This window comes from Dipodomys merriami, unplaced genomic scaffold (genome assembly GCF_024711535.1).
Source record: "Dipodomys merriami isolate MVZ:Mamm:240054 unplaced genomic scaffold, mDipMer1.0.p SCAF_116, whole genome shotgun sequence".
Classification (NCBI taxonomy): Eukaryota; Metazoa; Chordata; class Mammalia; order Rodentia; family Heteromyidae; genus Dipodomys; species Dipodomys merriami.
The window spans coordinates 290,883-312,208 of record NW_027202449.1 but is presented as its reverse complement, the minus strand read 5'-3'; the positions used below and the strand labels follow the sequence as shown (position 1 = coordinate 312,208).

General features: G+C 67.0%; 1 protein-coding gene across 1 annotated transcript in view; it reads right to left on the bottom strand.

Annotated features, from left to right (window-relative positions):
* Nucleotides 1–54: 54 nt before the first annotated feature.
* Nucleotides 55–21,326, bottom strand: part of LOC138822832 (piezo-type mechanosensitive ion channel component 1-like) — a 59,183-nt gene continuing 37,911 nt past the window's right edge. Inside the window, exons 7-51 of the mRNA XM_070015770.1 lie at nt 21,090–21,303; nt 20,819–20,990; nt 20,623–20,733; nt 20,468–20,555; nt 19,533–19,633; nt 18,982–19,242; nt 18,204–18,315; nt 17,944–18,122; nt 17,717–17,865; nt 17,434–17,616; nt 17,074–17,168; nt 16,605–16,765; nt 16,346–16,522; nt 15,885–16,010; nt 15,597–15,797; nt 14,985–15,189; nt 13,409–13,513; nt 12,947–13,100; nt 12,636–12,879; nt 12,451–12,547; nt 12,186–12,357; nt 11,694–11,783; nt 11,514–11,614; nt 11,161–11,232; nt 10,752–10,852; nt 10,290–10,368; nt 10,161–10,217; nt 9,910–10,082; nt 9,737–9,831; nt 9,410–9,616; nt 8,855–9,113; nt 8,586–8,774; nt 8,212–8,503; nt 5,067–5,184; nt 4,836–4,983; nt 4,542–4,756; nt 4,271–4,429; nt 4,017–4,164; nt 2,513–2,701; nt 1,399–1,491; nt 1,133–1,305; nt 932–1,054; nt 777–856; nt 480–669; nt 55–403 (exon numbers count right to left, since the gene is read on the bottom strand). Of these exons, the coding sequence (XP_069871871.1) occupies nt 154–403; nt 480–669; nt 777–856; nt 932–1,054; nt 1,133–1,305; nt 1,399–1,491; nt 2,513–2,701; nt 4,017–4,164; nt 4,271–4,429; nt 4,542–4,756; nt 4,836–4,983; nt 5,067–5,184; nt 8,212–8,503; nt 8,586–8,774; nt 8,855–9,113; nt 9,410–9,616; nt 9,737–9,831; nt 9,910–10,082; nt 10,161–10,217; nt 10,290–10,368; nt 10,752–10,852; nt 11,161–11,232; nt 11,514–11,614; nt 11,694–11,783; nt 12,186–12,357; nt 12,451–12,547; nt 12,636–12,879; nt 12,947–13,100; nt 13,409–13,513; nt 14,985–15,189; nt 15,597–15,797; nt 15,885–16,010; nt 16,346–16,522; nt 16,605–16,765; nt 17,074–17,168; nt 17,434–17,616; nt 17,717–17,865; nt 17,944–18,122; nt 18,204–18,315; nt 18,982–19,242; nt 19,533–19,633; nt 20,468–20,555; nt 20,623–20,733; nt 20,819–20,990; nt 21,090–21,303 (6,908 nt within the window). The 3' untranslated portion in view covers nt 55–153. The remainder of the gene's footprint in view (nt 404–479; nt 670–776; nt 857–931; nt 1,055–1,132; nt 1,306–1,398; nt 1,492–2,512; nt 2,702–4,016; nt 4,165–4,270; nt 4,430–4,541; nt 4,757–4,835; nt 4,984–5,066; nt 5,185–8,211; nt 8,504–8,585; nt 8,775–8,854; nt 9,114–9,409; nt 9,617–9,736; nt 9,832–9,909; nt 10,083–10,160; nt 10,218–10,289; nt 10,369–10,751; nt 10,853–11,160; nt 11,233–11,513; nt 11,615–11,693; nt 11,784–12,185; nt 12,358–12,450; nt 12,548–12,635; nt 12,880–12,946; nt 13,101–13,408; nt 13,514–14,984; nt 15,190–15,596; nt 15,798–15,884; nt 16,011–16,345; nt 16,523–16,604; nt 16,766–17,073; nt 17,169–17,433; nt 17,617–17,716; nt 17,866–17,943; nt 18,123–18,203; nt 18,316–18,981; nt 19,243–19,532; nt 19,634–20,467; nt 20,556–20,622; nt 20,734–20,818; nt 20,991–21,089; nt 21,304–21,326) is intronic.

Genomic DNA, 21,326 nt, shown 5'->3' with positions numbered 1-21,326 from the left:
CAGCGTCCTTCTGACAGCAGCATCGGGGCTCGGGGGGGCCGCGGAGTTGTCACAGCTGGTGGGCTTGGGGCCGGGGAGCAGCCGCCCCAGTCCACGGTGCCGCCTGTGCTGGCGGCTCCTTCATTCCCAGCGCCCGGGGCGGGAGGGCGGGGCTCACTCCTTCTCTCGCGTCCACTTGATCATGGTCTCTGGCGAGCGGTACAGGAAGATGAGCTTGGCATACAGCTCCTCCTCCAGCTCCAGCTCGCGAGTCTCCCGCACCAGGAAGATGTCCTGGCACAGCTTGAGGATGCGGTCCACGCAAGGCAGCTCTTCGAACATGATGGAGTGCGAGATCTCGCTGAAGAAGCCCCGCACAAACTTGCCGATGACCAGCACAATGGACACGTACAACCCCATGATCCTGCCAGGAGCGGAGAGTGAGGCCCGGGCCGCCGCCTGAGCCGCCCAGCCCCGGGCCACCCAGACCCCAGACTCACCCATAGCCGGCCAGGAAGCCAAGGCTGGGCGGGCTGACCTTGTCGCTGAAGATGACCATGGGCAGCAAGTTGCAGTTGCTGTGGCAGTCCTGCATCTCGATGACCCACCACTCCAGGAAGCCGGCAGCCCCCGCTGCCCCTCGCTCCCTCCACAGCTGGATGCGCACACCGAGGTAGTCGGCTTCTTCCACTGGGTCAGAGCCGGGGGACGCTTGGAGCAGCCACGGGCCGCTGCCCCATTCCCCCGGGGCCGAGCTCCTGTCCCCTCCCCCCCCAGGCCCGGACACCCACACTCACTTGGCTGCAGCTGCTTCACGGGGTTGGCTTCTGGCCCATTGGGGGCCCGGATGTATTTGGGGAAAAGGTGGGGGATGACCCTGTGGTGGGGCCGGCAGGTCAGGGCCAGCTCAGCCCCCAGCCCCCACCAGCCCGCAGGGCCCGCCCTCACTCACACGGAGTGGTCAGACGTGCCGTCCAGCAGGCGGGCCAGCTGCTGGCGCTCTGTGCTGTTGGGGGCCAGCTCCAGGGTATGCTTCTCGTTGGTGTACTCCACGGAGCCACCCTTGGCCAGGTCCCTGAGGCGAGGGCACGGCTGAGCCGCTGCACGCGCCCGCGTGGCCCGCGCGGCGCCCGGGTCCCGGGTCGGGGCCTACCTCTGGAAGTTCCAGGTGAAGCGCAGCGTGATGTCGGCTGTGCCGTTGTACAGCTCTCGTCTCATCTGGTCGCGGCTGGGCGGGCTGATGCGCCACAGCGCCCCCGAGCTGCCCTCGATCTGCGCCGTGACGATGTCCTCAGGGCTGTACTGGCTGATGAACTGCATGGCCAGCTGCGGCGGGGCGGGGGCCCTCAGTGGGGGATGCGGCCCCCCACCAGGCCACCGCCCGCCCCGCCCAGTGGAGGCCACGTAGGGGCCACTCACCGGGTGGGCGTCAAATTGTCGGCACAGCTCCTCATAAGCCTGGGGCGTGAAGGGCACGATGGAGGGCTGCTGGGCGCTCATGGTGAACAGGGGCTGGGGGGGCAATGCGGAGAGCTGTGCACGGGGGCTGTACACGGGCCACGCGGGGTGGGGGGGCTGTGCACAGGGGCCATGCGGGGTGGGGGGGGGGCTGTGCACAGGGGCCATGCGGGGTGGGGGGGGGGCTGTGCACAGGGGCCACGCGGGGTGGGGGGGCTGTGCACAGGGGCCACATGGGGTGGGGGGGGCTGTGCACAGGGGCCACATGGGGTGGGGGGGGCTGTGCACAGGGGCCATGCGGGGTGGGGGGGGCTGTGCACAGGGGCCATGCGGGGTGGGGGGGCTGTGCACAGGGGCCACGTGGGGGGGGGGGGCTGTGCACAGGGGCCACGCGGGGTGGGGGGGGGGCTGTGCACAGGGGCCACGCGGGGTGGGGGGGGGCTGTGCACAGGGGCCATGCGGGGTGGGGGGGGCTGTGCACAGGGGCCATGCGGGGTGGGGGGGGGGCTGTGCACAGGGGCCATGCGGGGTGGGGGGGCTGTGCACAGGGGCCATGCGGGGTGGGGGGGGGCTGTGCACAGGGGCCACATGGGGTGGGGGGGCTGTGCACAGGGGCCATGCGGGGTGGGGGGGCTGTGCACAGGGGCCACGCGGGGTGGGGGGGGCTGTGCACACGGGCCATGTGGGGTGGGGGGGCTGTGCACACGGGCCATGTGGGGTGGGGGGGCTGTGCACACGGGCCATGTGGGGTGGGGGGAGCTGTGCACAGGGGGCCATGTGGGGTGGGGGGGCTGTGCACAGGGGGCCACGTGGGGTGGGGGGGCTGTGCACAGGGGGCCATGCGGGGTGGGGGGGCTGTGCACAGGGGGCCACGCGGGGTGGGGGGAGCTGTGTACGGGGGCTGCACACGGGCCACGCGGGGTGGGGGGGCTGTGCACATGGGCCACACGGGGGTCTGCACATGGGGGCTCTATATGGTGGGGGTGGCCCACATGAGGGTTTGTGCACAAGTGGCCTGGGGACAGCCTTACTCTGTCTCCCAGGCGGGGAGCTGACCGGGCTGGGAACCACCCACCTCGTAGCCCCCCAGCTTGAGGGTGACGGTGACATCGATGGGCTGGTTGACCACGCCCACCACAGAGCGCACCAGAGACATGAAGAGCAGCGGGAACCAGATGATGGCGATGAGGAAGATGATGATGAGGCCGCCCATGCCGTACTTGACGATCTTCTTCTTCTTCTGCCCTTTGGGCTGCGGGTATTTCTAGGGGAGACGCAGGTCACACTGCGGGTATTTCTAGGGGAGACGCAGGTCACGTGGGTATTTCTAGGGGAGACGCAGGTCACACTGCGGGTATTTCTAGGGGAGACGCAGGTCACACTGCGGGTATTTCTAGGGGAGACGCAGGTCACACTGCAGGTATTTCTAGGGGAGACACAGGTCACACTGTGGGTATTTCTAGGGGAGACGCAGGTCACTCCCACCCCTCACAGGCCTCTGGTCTAAATCACAAGGCAGCATCTGCACAAACCCATAGTGTTGGCGCAGGACAGACATACAGGTCGCTGAACCGACCTGAAGTGCAGAAACAAACCCCGATGTGGTCATGGGGCCCTGGATGAGGTGCTGGGAGCGTTCAGCAGGAATGGACTCTTCAACCAAAGGACTGGGACGCTGCACATGCCCGAGAACACACGTGCCCCTTGCTGCACGTATAAAGTGTGGACTCAAGATCAGAGCTTGAGTTTAAACCTCGGCAAGACAGCCACACGGTGGCCTGGATTTGGCAGAAGTTGCAGACAGAACACCAAGAGCTTGAGCAAAATGCAGGCAAAACTGGAGGCAACCACACGTGGCAGAAGCTGTGGCCTAGCTGAGCCGAGCCCTGGTGGCTGGCGTCTATTGAGTTCCTGCTAGGAACTGACAGCCGGAGGCAGACATGGCCTCATGGCTAAAGGGTGGCCGCCGAGGAACAGGGGCCCTGTTGGTAAGAATGCAGCGCCAGAGCAGTGCCGCTACTTGAAGACGGGCCGTTCTTCCACACAGGCCCACAGCAGCTCTGCGACCGTGGATGGAGCACCGGTGGCTCACAGTTGCCACGGGGGGGGGGGGGGGGGAGTGCAGACGGCCTAGAGACCAGCCAGAGGTCGGGCACACCGGGGAGCACCTCCTGAGCGTGGAAAGGAGTGGAGCGCTGACTGGCCGGGCCGTGGGGAAACTGCTGGGAGGGCGGCGGGCAGAGGCGGGAAGCAGACCAGAGAGTTCTTTTGTGGGACTAGCACAGACAGTGGCTGGTAGTGGGGCCAGAACCAGGCTTGCTTTGTGGAGTGATGGAAGTGTCCTAAGTTGGATTTGCGGTAGGTGCACAGCTGCGTCAATACACCAAAGCACCAAACTGCACTCGTAGTGAAGAACCGAAGCTCCTCCACCTCCACCAGGCTCTCCTCCCTCCCGCGCTTCTGTGAACCCCTCAGGAGACCCAGTGTCCTCCTGCCCCAGCCCAGAGGAGCTTCAGAAAGTTCCTCTCAGGATGCCAGCACCCTGGGGCCGCATCCCACGCCCTCAGTCCCACACCTACCTTCTCTGTCTCCCGGCTGCACTTGATGATGAAGATGTTGGCGTAGATGTCCTCCACACACATCCAGTTGGACAGGGACAGGGTGGTGTCCGTCCACACCCAGTCCATGACTGCCCTCAGTTCCACCAGGAACGGCACCAGCCGGAACCTGTCAAGGCCAGTTTCCTGTCAGGTGGGCCCTTCCCGGACCCACGGCAACAGGCCTGCCGTCCTGGCCCCTCCCGCTGCGCCATGCCCAGGGAGCCCACGCTCACCCCTGGAAGAGGAAGAGGTTCAGATGGTTGTACTTCTTGGTGAGGAAATTGCCAAGGATGCGGGTCGGGTAGCCGCACCGAATCTGGTAGGCGGACAGGGCGAAGTAGATGCACTTCACGAAGTACCACAGCTGGGCCACGGCGTTCTGGCGGAACATCCTGGGAGCGGGGCAGAGGCCTGGTTAGAGCGGAGCTGCAGAGCCCCACCAATGCCACGCACAGCGAGTGCCCTGTGCCTGGACAGAGGGGGCCCCGGGGGTGGGAGGCGCACCTCTCTGTGACAGCCGGCAGGATGAAGAACATCCAGAGGTGGATGGCCAGCACCAGGACCACCTGGAAGGCCAGCTTGCCCAGCACCGTCTTGCGCAGGTAGAGGGCGCGGTCGATGACCATGGTGCTGAACTGGATGAGCAGCATGACCAGGAAGGCCTCGGGCACCTGGTCGTCCGACAGTGAGGACGTGATGTCCGTGGCCGCCGAGTGCTTCTGTGGGGGGAGAGCTCTGGTCAGGGGGAGCGGAAGTGGGGGCGCCCTCCACCCCTAGTCACGGGGCAGGCTGGCTCACCCCAAAGGCCCAGAAGCCAAAGACGATGATGATGAAGTCGACCACGTCTGCCAGGAACATGAGCACATACACGTCGGTGGCCGCTCGGTACTTGGTGTGCAGAATGTCGTGGAAGAACTGCCACAGGGGCTGGGACACGCTCTGGGCCCTGGGGGCGGGGAGCTGTGACCCCGGCGAAGTGCCCGCCCCCGCTTCCTCCTCCCCTCCCTCCGCCCTCCGCCCCTCACTCACAGGTTCAGGCAGAAGCTCTGCAGCCGGCGCCCAGCTGCCTTCATTCTTTCTCGGCAGAGGCTTGGCTGCTCTCTTCCTGTGTCCTGTGTCTCCTCTTCCTCCTCCCTGTCGGCAGACTCTGTGGGAGAGGCCGTGCTGACCCAGTCCAGCAAGAGCTGCCACAGCTCCAGACAACCCCAGGAGCAGGCATCACCCCACTTCACAGACTGAGCACAGTCACAGACTGAGCACAGTGACTCCCCTCTGCTCACCACCTAGGGGTTAGCCCTGAGGTGGAGGAGGTCTGAGGAGGAGGAGCTGAGGTGGAGGAGGAGCTGAGGTGGAGGAGCTGAGCTGGAGGAGCTGAGCAGGAGGAGGAGCTGAGGTGGAGGAGGAGCTGAGGAGGAGCTGAGGAGGAGGAGGAGCTGAGGTGGAGGAGGAGCTGAGGTGGAGGAGGAGCTGAGGTGGAGGAGGAGCTGAGGTGGAGGAGGAGCTGAGGTGGAGGAGGAGCTGAGGTGGAGGAGCTGAGCTGGAGGAGCTGAGCAGGAGGAGGAGCTGAGGTGGAGGAGCTGAGGTGGAGGAGGAGCTGAGGTGGAGGAGCTGAGGAGGAGGAGCTGAGGTGGAGGAGGAGCTGAGGTGGAGGAGCTGAGGTGGAGGAGCTGAGGTGGAGGAGGAGCTGAGGTGGAGGAGCTGAGGTGGAGGAGGAGCTGAGGTGGAGGAGGAGCTGAGGTGGAGGAGCTGAGGTGGAGGAGGAGCTGAGGTGGAGGAGGAGCTGAGGTGGAGGAGCTGAGGTGGAGGAGGAGCTGAGGTGGAGGAGGAGCTGAGGTGGAGGAGGAGCTGAGGCGGAGGAGGAGCTGAGGCGGAGGAGGAGCTGAGGCGGAGGAGGAGCTGAGGCGGAGGAGGAGCTGAAGTGGAGGAGCTGAGGTGGAGGAGGAGCTGAGGTGGAGGAGCTGAGGTGGAGGAGGAGCTGAGGTGGAGGAGGAGCTGAGGTGGAGGAGGAGGAGGAGCTGAGGTGGAGGAGGAGCTGAGGTGGAGGAGCTGAGGTGGAGGAGCTGAGGTGGAGGAGGAGCTGAGGTGGAGGAGGAGCTGAGGTGGAGGAGGAGCTGAGGTGGTGGAGGAGCTGAGGTGGAGGAGCTGAGGTGGAGGAGGAGCTGAGGTGGAGGAGGAGCTGAGGTGGAGGAGCTGAGGTGGAGGAGCTGAGGTGGAGGAGCTGAGGTGGAGGAGGAGCTGAGGTGGAGGAGGAGCTGAGGTGGAGGAGGAGCTGAGGTGGAGGAGCTGAGGTGGAGGAGGAGCTGAGGTGGAGGAGGAGCTGAGGTGGAGGAGCTGAGGTGGAGGAGGAGCTGAGGTGGAGGAGCTGAGGTGGAGGAGGAGCTGAGGAGGAGGAGCTAAGGAGGAGGAGGAGCTGAGGTGGAGGAGCTGAGGTGGAGGAGCTGAGCTGGAGGAGGAGGAGCTGAGGTGGAGGAGCTGAGGTGGAGGAGCTGAGCTGGAGGAGGAGGAGCTGAGGTGGAGGAGCTGAGGTGGAGGAGGAGCTGAGGTGGAGGAGGAGCTGAGGTGGAGGAGGAGCTGAGGTGGAGGAGGAGCTGAGGTGGAGGAGCTGAGGTGGAGGAGGAGCTGAGGAGGAGGAGCTGAGGTGGAGGAGCTGAGGTGGAGGAGGAGCTGAGGAGGAGGAGCTGAGGTGGAGGAGGAGCTGAGGTGGAGGAGCTGAGGTGGTGGAGGAGCTGAGGTGGAGGAGCTGAGGAGGAGGAGGAGCTGAGGTGGAGGAGGAGCTGAGGTGGAGGAGGAGCTGAGGTGGAGGAGGAGCTGAGGTGGAGGGCTGAGGTGGAGGAGGAGCTGAGGTGGAGGAGCTGAGGTGGAGGAGGAGCTGAGGAGGAGGAGCTGAGGTGGAGGAGCTGAGGTGGAGGAGGAGCTGAGGAGGAGGAGCTGAGGTGGAGGAGGAGCTGAGGTGGAGGAGCTGAGGTGGAGGAGGAGCTGAGGTGGAGGAGCTGAGGTGGAGGAGGAGCTGAGGTGGAGGAGCTGAGGTGGAGGAGCTGAGGTGGAGGAGGAGCTGAGGTGGAGGAGGAGCTGAGGTGGAGGAGCTGAGGTGGAGGAGCTGAGGAGGAGGAGCTGAGGTGGAGGAGGAGCTGAGGTGGAGGAGGAGCTGAGGTGGAGGAGGAGCTGAGGTGGAGGAGGAGCTGAGGTGGAGGAGGAGCTGAGGTGGAGGAGGAGCTGAGGTGGAGGAGGAGCTGAGGTGGAGGAGGAGCTGAGGTGGTGGAGGAGCTGAGGTGGAGGAGCTGAGGTGGAGGAGGAGCTGAGGTGGTGGAGGAGCTGAGGTGGAGGAGGAGCTGAGGTGGAGGAGCTGAGGTGGAGGAGGAGCTGAGGAGGAGGAGCTGAGGAGGAGGAGCTGAGGTGGAGGAGGAGCTGAGGAGGAGGAGCTGAGGAGGAGGAGCTGAGGTGGAGGAGGTCTGAGGAGGAGGAGCTGAGGAGGAGGAGCTGAGGTGGAGGAGCTGAGGTGGAGGAGGTCTGAGGAGGAGCTGAGGTGGAGGAGGAGCTGAGGTGGTGGAGGAGCTGAGGTGGAGGAGGAGCTGAGGTGGAGGAGCTGAGGTGGAGGAGGAGCTGAGGAGGAGGAGCTGAGGTGGAGGAGCTGAGGTGGAGGAGGAGCTGAGGAGGAGGAGCTGAGGTGGAGGAGGAGCTGAGGTGGAGGAGGAGCTGAGGTGGAGGAGCTGAGGTGGAGGAGGAGCTGAGGAGGAGGAGCTGAGGTGGAGGATGTTCGCAGGATCTGGCCTCTGGTCCTCGGCTCCATCCAGACTTGAGAGCCTCTGGCCATGCAGCTGGCCGCTCCCTCTCTTCCCCAGACCTGGGCGGGCCGCTTGCCGCAGAGCTGTCCACCTAGAAGGGAGCTGACGCCATATGGCTCCCGTCCTGGGGAGCTATGGCCCCTGTAAGGAACCTTATAATAATCTTTCTCCTGTGCTGCCCGCCTGGGGGGTCCCTTGGGGTGGCCGTGAAGGAGCCTCGCAGAGGTCGGCCCTGGAGGCAGCCGTGAGGGCCTCTTTCCCTGGAAGGTCAGAGGCTCATGGCCCTGCTCTTCCCCGTGCTGGGCTGCAGTGCTGTTTCCACCCTCCCGGGAAGAGGGCTAGTCCAGAGTTGTGTGCGGGGGGGCCTCGGGGGCCGGGGGGGGGGAATGTACCGACGGCGGGGCTCTCCTGCCTCCCTCTGAAGCGCAGGCTCAGGTGCCTTGAGTCCTGCGCTCTGAGCTCCGCTTGAGCCTCTGGGCTCCCGTCTTTGGCTCCAACGCTCGCTTCTCCCTGGATGTTCGTGGTGGCCGCAGGCAGCCCCGGTCCCTCTGGATAGCCTGTGCCCACCTCAGCCTGGGGTCCTGGCGGGGCGGCGGGCCTCTCCGCCGCCCCCGGGCCCTGCCCCCTGCTCCTGCCGTGCTCCTTGGAGAGGGGGTGCTCCTCGTGGTCCCAGAGGCCGAAGCACTGTGGGCGGAGCAGGGAGGACGGTGAGACGGCGGCCCGGGCTCCCGGGGCCCGCCAGCACCACCTCCGCCCCGGCGCTCACCAGCAGCTGGGAGCGGTGGAAGAAGAGGGCCATGAGCTGCGCCAGGTCGTACTTGATGTAGCCGTCCATCTTCTCCAGGCCCAGGATGCGGGGCGGGAAGTACGGCTTGTTCTCGTGGCGCCGCAGCACGGTGTGGCTGTTCCACGGGAAGAAGCCGAACTGGAACAGGTACTTGGTGACCACCATGACCTGTGGGGCCGGGCGCTCAGCACGGGGCCAGGCTCCCGGGCCCCCCTCCGCAGCCGCCTCCCGCCCCCCGCAGCCCCCACCTCCGTGAAGACGATGGCCGTCATCCAGAAGCGCTTGCTGGGCCTGGGGATGGTCAGCATGGCCCACAGGAAGACCAGCACGGGCAGCACCAGCGACGCGGCCGAGGCTGTGACCATGTGGTTGAGGATGATGATGAAGTAGCAGAGCAGCTCTGAGTGCGCGGCCACGCACTGGTAGAGCGCCCGCAGCAGCCGCAGCGTCCGGCCCTGCGCGGCCTCGAACTGCGCTGCCTGCTCCAGCTCCGGGATGTGCAGACGCCTGGCGAGACCCGAGAGCTGGGGGCCACGGGCACGGAGGCCCGGGCGGGCCCGCCACCCCGTCCCCAGCTCCCCTCCTGCCCTGGCATCCCCCCTCGCCAGTATCCCCCCCCCAGGCCCCCTCCCTCAGGCCCTCCCTCCCCTGGCACCCCCCCCAGGCCCCCCTATTCTGCCAGCGTCCCTCCCTCCCCAGGTTTGTCCCCCAGCTCCGCCACCCCTGGGCTTCACCACCCCATCAACTGAAGCCTCGGCCTGTCCCTGGCCGCCTCCCTGCCCCCCGCCCCTCACGGGGCGCACCTGTCCAGGAGCAGCTCGCTGGCTGTGCGCGTACGCGTGTGGGCATGGGCCAGCAGCTCCTGGGAACCGTGCAGGGGACCCCCAGCCTCGGGGTCCCCCGTGTCTGAGACAATTTCTTCGCTGCCGCTGCGGGAGTTGTAGCCGGTGCTCAGGGGGCTTCCCGTGTCATCCGTCATGCTGCTCAGCGGCTCCTCGGGCCCCAGCCCGCTGTGGGAGAGAGGGTCCCAGGTGGCCAGCCCTCAGGCTCAGGGCAGAGGCGTGAGGACGGGTCATCATACCCTGTGGCCAGGCACAGGCGCACGCCAGCTTCCCGGGCCCTACACCCACCTTGAGGCCGCGCTGGGCCCGTCGTGGCCCTCCAGGACGGTCTCCGCTTCCTCGACGTAAAGCTGATCCAGCACGCCCAGGTGTACCTCCCCGCCCTGCGGGGCACAGGGAGGTGCTCAGCGCCGCAGACCCGGGGCCCACCCACCAGCCCGCCCTGCCCTGGCGACGCTCACCCGCAGGAGCTCCTGCGTCAGCAGGTAGCGCTCGGCCCGCAGCACGTCACTCATGGTGTGGTGGTGTCTCGTGAAGGCCAGCAGCCAGCGCGTCAGCCCGTCCACCGTGGCCTGCCCCAGCACCCACAGGAACTGCAGCGTGTTCAGCAGGCGCTGTAGCATGTGGCTCCGGCCTGCAGGGAGGGCGCAGGGCTCTGGAGGGGAGGCCAGCCCGGACAGCCCCCCGCCCTGCAGCCCGTGGGTCCACCTACCTGCCACCTCATCCTCCAGGGCCCCCGCCGGCTGCTCTTCCTGGCTGGGGCTGCCTCCTGGGAACGGGGGCCGGTCAGCAGCTGGCGGCCAGGCGGCTCCCTACCACAGCCCCTACCCCCGCAGCTCACCCGCATGCAGGTGCCCTGCCCGCTCCTGCCGCTGCCTGAGTACCGTCCGCGCATTGGTCACCCATGCCTGGTACGCCATCTGCGGGCCACGGAGCAGTTAGCACCCTCGTGAGCCGGTTCCGAGTCAGCCCAGTTCCAAGGAAGGGGAATTAGGCGCAGCTGCCCGCCTGGTTGGGGGCTTGCACCTTCTTGAAACTCCGAGGGCTACGGCGGGACCCAGCATGCCCTGGCCACTCGGGCCAGGACACAGCTGTGGCCAACAAGCACACAGCCCTTCCTGAGCCGGGGGCACCTAGGGAGGCAGAGCTGGGACTTTGGGAGGCAGGAGAAGCGGGAGCCGGTGGAGGTCCCTTCCCTACAGTGTGGCTTTCCAGGAGACTGGAGTCCCCTGGGGTCTGAGGCTCCAGGAGGAGCTGACCTTCCCACTGCCTGGCACGGGAGGCTCAGGCAGAGCACACGCACCTGGAAGGCACTCTGGGCTGAGGGCCTGGGGTCCTCGGGCAGGGCCTCCTCTTCCTCCTCACTATCCGACTCAAACAGGAAGTAGTCCCCGGAGTGGATGACTGCAGACAGAGTGGGGGTGAGAGCCGGACCCCACGACTGGGCAAAATACCGACGAGCTTGGTTCCTTTTTGGCGTGGGGCTGGCCACGGCAAAGCCATCGTGCCAGCCCAGGTGCCCTTCACCTGCTCCCCCCCCACGTGGTCTTGCCCAGTGTCATCTCCCCTGGGCCCCCACGCAGGAGGATCACGAGGACAAGGCGTGAACGGGACGCAGGCCAGAGCAGGACGAGACCAGACGGGACAAGAAGCCGTGAGGTGAGGTGAGGTGAGAGCGGGCGGCAGTGGGGCGGAGTGGCCCAGCAGTGTACCTGTGGCGTGGTCCAGCCAGGGGCGCCACCATTGTCTGCGTGGCAGGGAGGAGCCCCCGGGGCTGACAGGCCCTGTGGAGGGGTGGGGCAGGCGTGAGGCCACGGGAGGGGCTGGGGACAGAAACAAACACGGAGCTCCAACGCTGACAGGGGTGCCGTGCCGTGACGCAGGGCTGGGCCCGGGCGCAGAGCGAAGGCAGACAGGCACGGGGCCAACAGCCAGCAGCCCGCTGGGGCGGAGACCACCTCACGAGGACAGGTGGGCGGGAGCCCTGGGGACGCCACGCGGGACACATGCGGGACACATGCGGGACACATGCAGGCAGGCTCCGGAGGGCAGAGACCACACCCACCTGGCTCCTGGCCGGGGTCCTCGGCCTCCGGGGACCGGGGTCGGCCGCGGCCCGCGCGGCCCTGTCTGTACTTCTCCTGCTTGGCACGGATGCGCTTCATCCTGCGAGGGGGAGAGAGGGCTGAGCACCAGGCGGCCTGCCAGCGGCCCGCGGCTGCGGCCCGGCCCCGAGGGCACCTACTGTCTCTTCAGCTGGGCCAGGGACTTCTCTTCTGTCTTGCGGTGGGAGTCGATGCTCTTGAGGTTGGCCGCATTGTAGAGGGCGAAGCCCCTGCGGAAGAGAGAGGCCTAGACTTCAGGTCCGGCCCCACGGGCCTCCTCCTGCCTGTGGGCTTGGCCAGGCCCACCACCCTGCCCGTGCATGCACACTTGGGCCTCCTGCTCCCACAGAAGGGCCCTGGGGCACACTCTGGGAGATTCCTGTTCCCTCCATTCTCCTAGGCACAAAGCCTGCCCGGGGGGTGTGGGTGCTCACACCCCGGGCCGGGCCCTGAGCCTGAGCTCAGCACGGTGAGCTGGCTCCCCTGTGACACCTTATGGGGGCCGTGGCCCAGCAAAGTCCCTTCCGTTGGGATCAGCATGTGGTGGAGCCGGCGGGCCAAGGGCCCTGCAGCTCCCTCTCAGGGAGTGGAGATGCTACTCCACGGGAGCCCGGGGCCAGGGCCTGGCCGACCTGGAGGCCTGCAGGGCCGTGGCCTGCAGGTCCACGCTGACGTGCTGGAAGTAGTGACTGAGGAACACGCGGCGCTGAAGCAGCAGGAAGAAGAAGCAGACGCTGTCCCAGAGGATGCCCGCCTCCTCCACGGGCAGCAGACAGTCCCTGTCCCTGCTCATCACCTCTTTGGCTGTGGGGGAGGAGCCGGCGTGGGCAGGGTCAGGGCCAGAGGCGCCCGGGGTCCCCGTGCCCCTCCGCCGGCCCGCGGGCCTCACCCACTCACGGTCGTAGTAGCCTTTGACGGTGCACACCAGGCTGAAAAGCTGGATCACCCAGCAGAAGGCGCTCTGCATTTGCTCCACAAAGACACAGGACAGGAGCTGGGGGCGGGCGGGCGGGCGGGAGAGGAGTCACGCCTGGCTCCTGGGGTGGGACTCGGGGGAAGGGGCCGGGGCGGGCGGCACTCACTGAGAGCATGTTCTTGGAGATGATGACCGTGACATTGTACAGGATGAGGCAGTCCCACAGCACGAGCTGGGCCCGCGTGTCCTTCTGCAGCAGCGTGGTCCCGAAGAGCAGCAGGTAGAAGCAGGCCAGCAGGTAGCCCATCCCGAAGATGCTGATGCGGGTGGCCCCCGTGACAAACACCACCACGAGCACCAACCAGAAGAGGTAGCGGAACACGGCCACCTTCAGCATGTCCAGGTAGGACCTGCGGACAGAGCTGTCAGAGGCCGCCCGGCACCCCGGCCGCCCCTCCCGAAGGGCCCGGCACCCACCTGCAGTGGATGAAGTTGGGCACGGGGTTGGGCTCCCCCTGCAGCAGCGGCAGCTGGTCGGTGTTGCGCCCAGCCATGCCCTGCCACTCCTCGGTGCGCTCGGCCGCGAACACCTGCCACTGCTGGGATGCGCAGAGCAGCAGGAGGAAGTCACCTGGGGGACGTGGGGCGGCCGTCGGCGGGAGCCACAGGACAGGACACAGGGCCCGCGTCTGCCTGGGGGTCCCCCGAGCGGCCTCTGTGTGGGGAGGGACGTGTGCACGCACCGCGTCTGCGTGCTTGCTAGAGCACGGCACACACACGGGGCGCACGCCTGTGTGGGTGAGCCGGCCCAGCCCAGCTCCATCTGACTGTGCTCGGAGCCCACCCTCCACAAGAAGCCCGCCAGCGCAGGCCCTGCGTCCTGCCCCCCCCATCCTGTGGTAGCCCCAGGTGGACGGGCGCTGTGCTGGGGTCACTCACTGATGAGATTGGTGGAGTTGGGGGCTCTGAAGAAGTCAGGCAGGTACAGCCACTTGATGAGGGCGGAGTTCATGGGGATGGCCTGGCTCCAGCGCCACGGGTAGTCTGTGGGACGGAGGAGCGTCGGGATGGCCCAGGACCCGAGGCCAAAGCCACAAGATGGAGTGACAGAACACAGCAATTGTGCTGGAGTGCCCTCCCCCCCCCCCCCGGCCTGCCTGGGTCCAAACGCCTGAGTAAGTCTAGTGGGCAATGTCAGAGGAGAAAAAGGACTTCAGCCCAGTCTCCAGTGTCCCCTCCACAACAGGCCTAACCAACAAGGGGAAAAGTAATAGCTGCAGGGGGACAGCCTGGGACCCAGCTCGACCCCGGTGGAGGCCGTGGCCACCTGCGTGGAGCGGAGCTGGCAGGGGTGCCTGGCGCGGCCAAGGGGGCACCTTATTGGGGTCCACAGGGACGGCACTAAAAAAGCCGTCCAGAGCTCCCCAGGGAGCCGAGGAGTCCCTACAGACGGCACAGGGGACAGGCCGCAGCGCAGGGCCGGAGATGGCACGTGCCGAGCGCTTCACTGCCCAGTCGGGAGCCTCGCACGGCCTTCCCTCCCTCCTGGCATCATTGCTGGGCTGTGGACGCGGCTGGCACGAAGGGACACGGGGTGAAGAGCACCTGGGAGCCCACAGCCCACAACTCTGACACTTTCTGTTAAAAAAACAGGTCCACAGCCGGGGGCAGGTGGCTCATGCCTGTCATCCTAGCTACTCAGGAGGCTGAGAGCTGAGGATCTCAGGTCAAAGCCAGCCCAGGCAGCAAAGTCTGTGAGCCTCTTCTCCCTAATAAACCACTAGAAAACTGGAAGTGGTGCTGTGGCTCAAGGGGTAGAGCGCTTGCATTGAGCATGAAGATCAGGGACAGTGCCCAGGCCCCAAGTTCAAGCCCCAGGACTAGCACCAAAAAGAAGAGGAGGAGGAGGAGGAGGGGGAGGAGGGGGAGGGGGAGGGGGAGGAGGGGAAGGGGGAGGAGGGGGAGGGGGAGGAGGGGAAGGGGGAGGGGGAGGAGGGGGAGGAGGGGAGGGGGAGGGGGGAGGGGGGAGGGGGAGGGGGAGGGGGAGGAGGGGGAGGAGGGGGAGGGGGAGGGGAGGGGAAGGAGGGGAAGGGGGAGGGGGAGGGGGGAGGGGGAGGGGGAGGGGGAGGAGGGGAAGGAGGAGGAGGGGGAGGGGGAGGAGGGGGAGGAGGGGGAGGGGGAGGGGGAGGAGGGGAAGGGGGGAGGGGGAGGGGGGAGGGGGAGGGGGAGGGGGAGGAGATGACGATGAGAACCAGAGGCAAGGAGACCTCCAAGCGGCCAGGCCCTGTCCCAGAGTGACCTATGCTGGGGCACAGCCAACAACGGCCCAGAGGACACCGAAGGGTGGCGTGAGCGCACGTGCTGCCTGGCGTGGGCCTGGAGGACCAAGCTAAGATGAGGCTGGTGGAGGGGAACAGACCTCCGTGCAGACAGACGACACACACATGCAGCCCACACTGCCTCACACGCCTGGACAGGCGGAGGCACTCCCCGCCCCCAGCCACGGCCTGCTCACCGACGCACAGGGCGGGGGGCATGCCCAGGCACAGCAGGTACTGGTAGAGCAGGAAGAGGGTGAGGAACAGGCAGTAGTTGGGCCAGAGGCGGGCGATGGCCCCCCGGCGCCGGCGGGTCAGGATGGTCACCAGCCAGCAGCCGTGCAGGATGACCATGAAGTCCATGCGCTGACCGATCACATTCACCGACATGAGGAAGCAGATCTGGACGGAAGAGGGGAGACGCAGAGGGGCGTGATGCAGGGCCCCCGGCTTGTGAGGACCCCCAGAGATGCACGCCGGGAGCAGCTCCCGTCTCGTGCAGGGCACCCTGGGGGCCCACACCCCGGCTTGGGAGGACCCGACCTGCTCTCCCAGGGCTGTCAAAGCTAGATGTGTCTCCACCACGCTTGGAGCAAGCAGGCTCAGGCAGTGGGCTCTAAGACACTGGACAGCCTCACCCGGCCCCTGATGGGAAGGCCCAGCCTCCCTCGCCTCCCTGGGCACCACGGCCTCGCTTCCGTCCTGGGGAGCCCCCTCGAGGCCTCCCAGCGCAGCCCGTGCCCACGCGGCCCCTTGGCCTGCGAGTCACATGCCCCGCAGGGGAACGAGGCGTGGACGCTCCGTCTCACCTCCAGCCCAAACTTGTAGAAGAAGAAGTTGATGAAGTACTTGAGGCAGCTGAGCAGGTCCTGGTCCAGCTGCTGGCGGCTGCCGTCGGCACACACGGCCTGGGCGGGCAGCGGGACCTGCTGGTGCTGCCGGCGGTAATGTTCCTGGCGCCGGTACACCATGGCCTCAAACACGAGCAGCAGCAGCACCTGCAGGTGGTTCTGCAGGGGAAGGGGTTCAGCAGCTGTCACGGGGACCCTCGGGAAGTCTCCGGGGCGGACCGCCTGGCTGCCGACCCCTCAGCTCACCTGGATGTAGCCCAGGTTGGGGAAGCCCTTCCGCACCCCAAACCAATTGGCCGGGTCAACGGGCCCGCGGTACAGCAAGGACTGCTTGATCTCCGCGGCCAGCAGGTTGGTGCTGTTGGGGAGGGGCTGTTGGAGAGGGGTGGGCGTCAGCGCTCGCTCTGGGGTCGCCAGCGCTTCCCAGATCAGCGCCAGGCAGACACAGCAGCTGACCCGGTCAGGCGGACAGGACTGGCAGCCGGAGCCACCCTCACAGGGAGCTGGACGTTTGGGAAACAGCCAGCGCCGGGGGGAAGAGAGATGCCCGGGAAGAGGAGGACAGTGGAGCAGAGGAAGCCCCGGATGGGGCCGAGGGAGCGCCTTTCCCGGCCCCAGGCCTGGCCCCGAGGTCGGTCCCTTCCTTCCACTGCGCTCACGGTCCAGGCCCCACGGGCAGGGTGGACCCCTCCCCCGAGAGCCCGCACCTGGCTGCAGTTGCTGGAATACTCGTGGGGGCTGACGACCTTGAGCTGGTAGAGCATCTTGCACACGATGATGATGCAGGTCCACACGGTGGACAGGCAGGAGGCCATGGGCCGGAAGCGGGGGTAGGGCGTGGCGAAGGCCCACAGCACCACCAGCAGCAGGTTCATCACCGACACCTGCGTGGGGGGAGGCGGCGGGCAGCGGGGGCCAGCAGCACCCAGGGCGCGACTCGAGGGATGCCCGGCCACCCGCGCTCACCTCCCGCAGGGCCACCCAGACGGTGTACAGGGCCACCAGCTTGAAGACGTGCAGCTCCAGCAGACGGCGCACGAACACTTGCACGCGAGAGAGGGCATCCGAGAAGCTGGCCGCAAGGTCCAGCAGCCGCTCGGCCACCAGGCCCCACTTGCTGACTGAACCTGTTGCAGGAAGTGAGGGGGCATGAGGGGGATGGGGGGATGGTGAGGGGGAGGGATGGTGAGGGGGAGGGGAGATTGTGAGGGGGGAGGAGGGACAGTGAGGGGGAGGGAGGGACAGTGAGGGGGGAGGGGACGGTTAGGGGGAGGGAGGGACGGTGAGGGGGGAGGGGGACTGTCAGGGGGAGGGAGGGACGGTGGGGGGCATGAGGGGAAGGGGGAGGACAGTGAGGGAGACCAGCCTCCAGGCCCACAGCAGGATTGGCACCGGAGACCCAGGCCAGGGCTCGGGCTGGCGGCGGCTCCCTCACCCTCAGCGGCCTGTGAGGTGTGGAGGGGGCCATCCTCCCTGAAGGCCAGCTCCTCTTCCTGCTGCAGCAGAGGGGTCTCACTCACGGTATCCTGCCTGGACAAGAGTCCAGAGCCAGCGGTCACTGCCGGCCTGCCCCAGCCTCCTCCTCCTCCACATGCCCCGCCGAGCTCCCCACGCGGTGGCCAGGATGGCTGCATGGGCCCCGGACGTGGCGGGGCCTTTGCCTAGACCGAGTGGTCCCTGAGCCCGGGCCCCGCACCCGGCCCACGCCATCTAATGCCCCTGACCCCCACAGGGCCATGTGGAAGGCAGAAGCCACGGTCAGGCTCTGAACCTCCCTCGTGGCCCGGGACCGCACCTGCGGGCCCAGCGTGCGCGCCGGGTGCCGGGCGGGGACACATGCTCCAGGTCGGTGAGCTGCATGAAGGGCCGGTGAAAGTAGTGCAGCTGCAGGATGCAGGCCAGCAGGAAGAAGCCGGGGATGAGGATGCTGGAGAAGAGCTCCGACACACTGAACTGCTCCAGGCCCAGGTCCCCCAGCCTGGCGGGAGAGGCCCGTCAGTGCCCCGGCCAGCCGGACCCAGGGTCCGCCGCGGCCGCGGCGGGCGGAAGGGCGCGGGCGTGCCGGGGCCTGGACCCACTGCTCATCCGTGAAGCCGGTCAGGTTGCGCCAGTAAGCGGGGAAGTCCTGGAACTGGAAGGTGTACACGGCGATGAGCACCAGCATGGTGTAGGCCACCACGAGCCACCAGAACACGCGCAGCAGCTTCCGCCACAGGCTGTAGTAGACCTGCGGGCGGGGGGCTGTGAGCCGGGCGTGGGGGGCTGCACCTCAGCCCCCCGCCGGCCGGTGCGGCCCTCCAGGCACCTGGAACAAGGTGAGGCACAGGAGGAAGAGGAACATGTAGACGATCTTGTAGACCACCAGGCGGCCGGCGAAGCTGACCACGATGAACATGCCGGCGCACACGTAGATCCAGTACTTGGCGTAGATGCCCGTGACCAGCTCCCCCAGGCTCCGGAGCAGTACCTGCATCCGCGTGGGCTCTGGGGGCCGGGCCGGACGGAGAGGATGGTCTCGGGCGACCAGGGGCCCGTGCCGGCCACCCGCCTCGGCCCGCCTCTCACCTGTGTCGGCCACCGTGACCTCCAACAGCGCGGCGGCCGGCTTTGCCCTCTTCAGCAGCTTCTCCTTCACAAACTGGCGCAGCAGGAGCCAGAAGGTCAGCATGTAGAGCAGCTGCAACAAGTACAGGGGGCTTCCAGGACCCAGGCCTCACCCAAGAGCCCGGCCCAGCGACCCGGCACCACAGAGGACCTCGCTCACCCAGTCACCTCTCTACACACTCACACATGGGTCCTCATGGGGACAGGCACATACACGGTCATGTCTGACACACTCATACAGATGAGCACGTGCTCACACGAAATGATGCACATGAGGTTGCAGGTTCTCACATTCAGTTTCATCACACAGACGCACACACATGCACATTAAAACACTCCTAAGTGTGCAGAGAGGCTCCCGAGTCTCACAATGGAATTATTATAGTCAGTGGGCCTGGTGGCAGACACAAAGGCGCTGGTATTCTCCTGTCTTTCCTGGGGACATCCCTCTCCAGGTGGCCTGGACACCCTGACCTGGCACAAGTGCCAGAGACCGGGGTAGCACACAGGCTGTGATGCACACGGTACTACATCCCAGAGGACAGGGCTGGCCCCCAGAGCGCAGCAACATTCAGCACACAGCACCAATGTCTGCGTGGCCATGGGGCCTGGCCAGGACGCTGTACCACAGGTGACTGCCGGACACAGCTTACTCGCCTGGAGTTTCTACCCAACCGAGCGAGCAGGTCAGGAGCAGACCTCACCTCAGGCGCACCATCCGACGTAGCGACGTACGTACCATGGCGCCGAGGTCCAGGCAGGGGTAGCGAGTGTCCTGCAGCCCCAGCTGGTGGAGGCTGACGGGGCCCAGGGTGGTGGGCAGCTCGGGACGCAGCTTCATGGCCCACACGTAGCGCAGGCAGCAGAGCGTCAGCCCGTAGAGCAGGAGGAAGGGCGCGCACAGCATGGCCAGCTGTTGACGGCTGCGCACCGTCCAGATGAGGCAGGCCCAGAGCAGCAGCACAAAGGTCAGCCAGCTGTGGTAGGTGATGCTCCACACCTGGGCGGAAGGGCATGGGCAGGGGCTGCCTAGGGTGCCCAGTCCAGATCCCCGGCCCACCAACGCAGACAGGTCCTAGTGAGGCACGCACGCACACACGTGTGCACACACACACGCACACACACACAGGCAGCTCCCTGTGCAGCAGTCGGAGCCCCTGTCTGCTGGACGGATGCTGGGCCTGTCTCCAGCCCCGCCCCGGCCCCTCTCAGCGCACCGTCCCTCGGGAACCTCAGGGGACCTCGGGGAGCCTCGGGGGACCTCGGGGAGCCCCAGGCTCCCCCTCTCACCATCATGGCGATGAGGGCGCACACGTAGCTCTGGTTCATGATGAGGTGGCCCAGGCCGTGCAGCGGTGACGTCTCTCTCGGCTGAGCCAGCCTGGGGTGCACTAGGGGCGGGGCAGAGGCTGGCACCTGGGGGTCTACTCCCACAGCCCACGAGGCCCCACGGTGCTGCCTGCGAGCAGTGTGGCCCAGCGCACGGCCAGGGCGGAGCACGGAGCAGGAAACAGCCCTGCTGCCCGCGCTTTACAAGGCCCTGAAGGGCCAGGATACACAGGACCATCCTACCCCCTTCCCACGGAGGGCCCGTGACCACGTACACTTCAACAGGGGACAAATCCCACAACAGAGAACAAAGCTCACAGTGAGGAAAGAAACCCAGGCACCGTTCCCAGCCCTCTCCACGGCACTGTGGGGAACAGCCTCCCGCAGCTGCTTCTCCCGGGGCCACGTGGTCCAGGGGATGCTGGAGACCCCCAGCGCGTGCCGTGGTCCAGGGGATGCTGGAGACCCCCAGCGCGTGCCGTGGTCCAGGGGATGCTGGAGACCCCCAGCGCGTGCCGTGGTCCAGGGGATGCTGGAGACCCCCAGCGCGTGCCGTGGTCCAGGGGATGCTGGAGACCCCCAGCGCGTGCCGTGGTCCAGGGGATGCTGGAGACCCCCAGCGCGTGCCGTGGTCCAGGGGATGCTGGAGACCCCCAGCGCGTGCCGTGGTCCAGGGGATGCTGGAGACCCCCAGCGCGTGCCGTGGTCCAGGGGATGCTGGAGACCCCCCCCCCCCAGTGTGCCGGGAGCAGCTACATGGCTGCAGATGGCCTCGAGGGCACAGCATGGGAAGGCTAGAGAGTGCAGAGGACCTGGCGGCCACTGGGGGGCAGCACCAGCCCTGCCCACAGGTGGAGGGGGATCCAGACACCCTGGCTTCAAGAGCGCCTACTCACTGGGTCGCTGCCGGATGGGGCTCTGGCCGGTCAGGTCATGCACAATGCAGCTGCTGGTGTCGGGCCCCGTGGACGTGGGCACTGGGCACTGTGAGGAGAGGTGGGTGAGCGGGCCGCCGCAGGTGGCCGGCACACCCGCTTGGCCACTTGCTCACCTGCGTGGCCTCCCCATCTCCAGCGGCAGCGCCGGGCTGGCCCTGGGTCCCCCGCTCCAGCTGATCCAGCTCCAGCTCATGTTGCTCATCCTCGCTGGCCACTTCCTTCCTCTGCAAGTCATGGCCCCGAGCTCAGCCCACACCTCCAGCAGGCTGCACAGACCCCGGCATGCGAGGTGGGGTAAGAGGTGCTCACCTGGTCCAAGGGGCGACGCTGACGAAGCTTCAGGAGCGAGGTGACCGTGTAGTAGAGCAGCAGCAGGATGCCGGGGCTCACATAGTCCGGCCAGTCGTGGCTGGTGTTCAGCACCAGGGCATTGGGACTGGAGCAGTTGGTGGGACCCACAAAGTCCTTGAGACCGAACAACCTGCCCAGAGAGGGCATGTCACTGACCACAGGCCCAGAGATGGTGCAGCCAAGACTCAGACAGGCCAGGGCAGGACCGAGGCGGTTCGGGAGCCCTCACCTGGCACAGAGGCCGTCCGGCGGGAGGAGAGCCTGTGCAATGGGCATCTGGTAGCAGTAGAGGCAGAGGAGATGGCCGGCGCTGAAGCAGCTCACCATGACGCAGAGCGCGCTGAAGCCCAGGGGGCTGATGGGAAAGTGGCAGGCCCACCAGGTGCAGATGGACAGGAAGAGCAGCAGGTAGACGCTAGAGAAGGCCGAGGGTTGGGCGATCCCTGCAGGGCAGAGGCGAGGTACG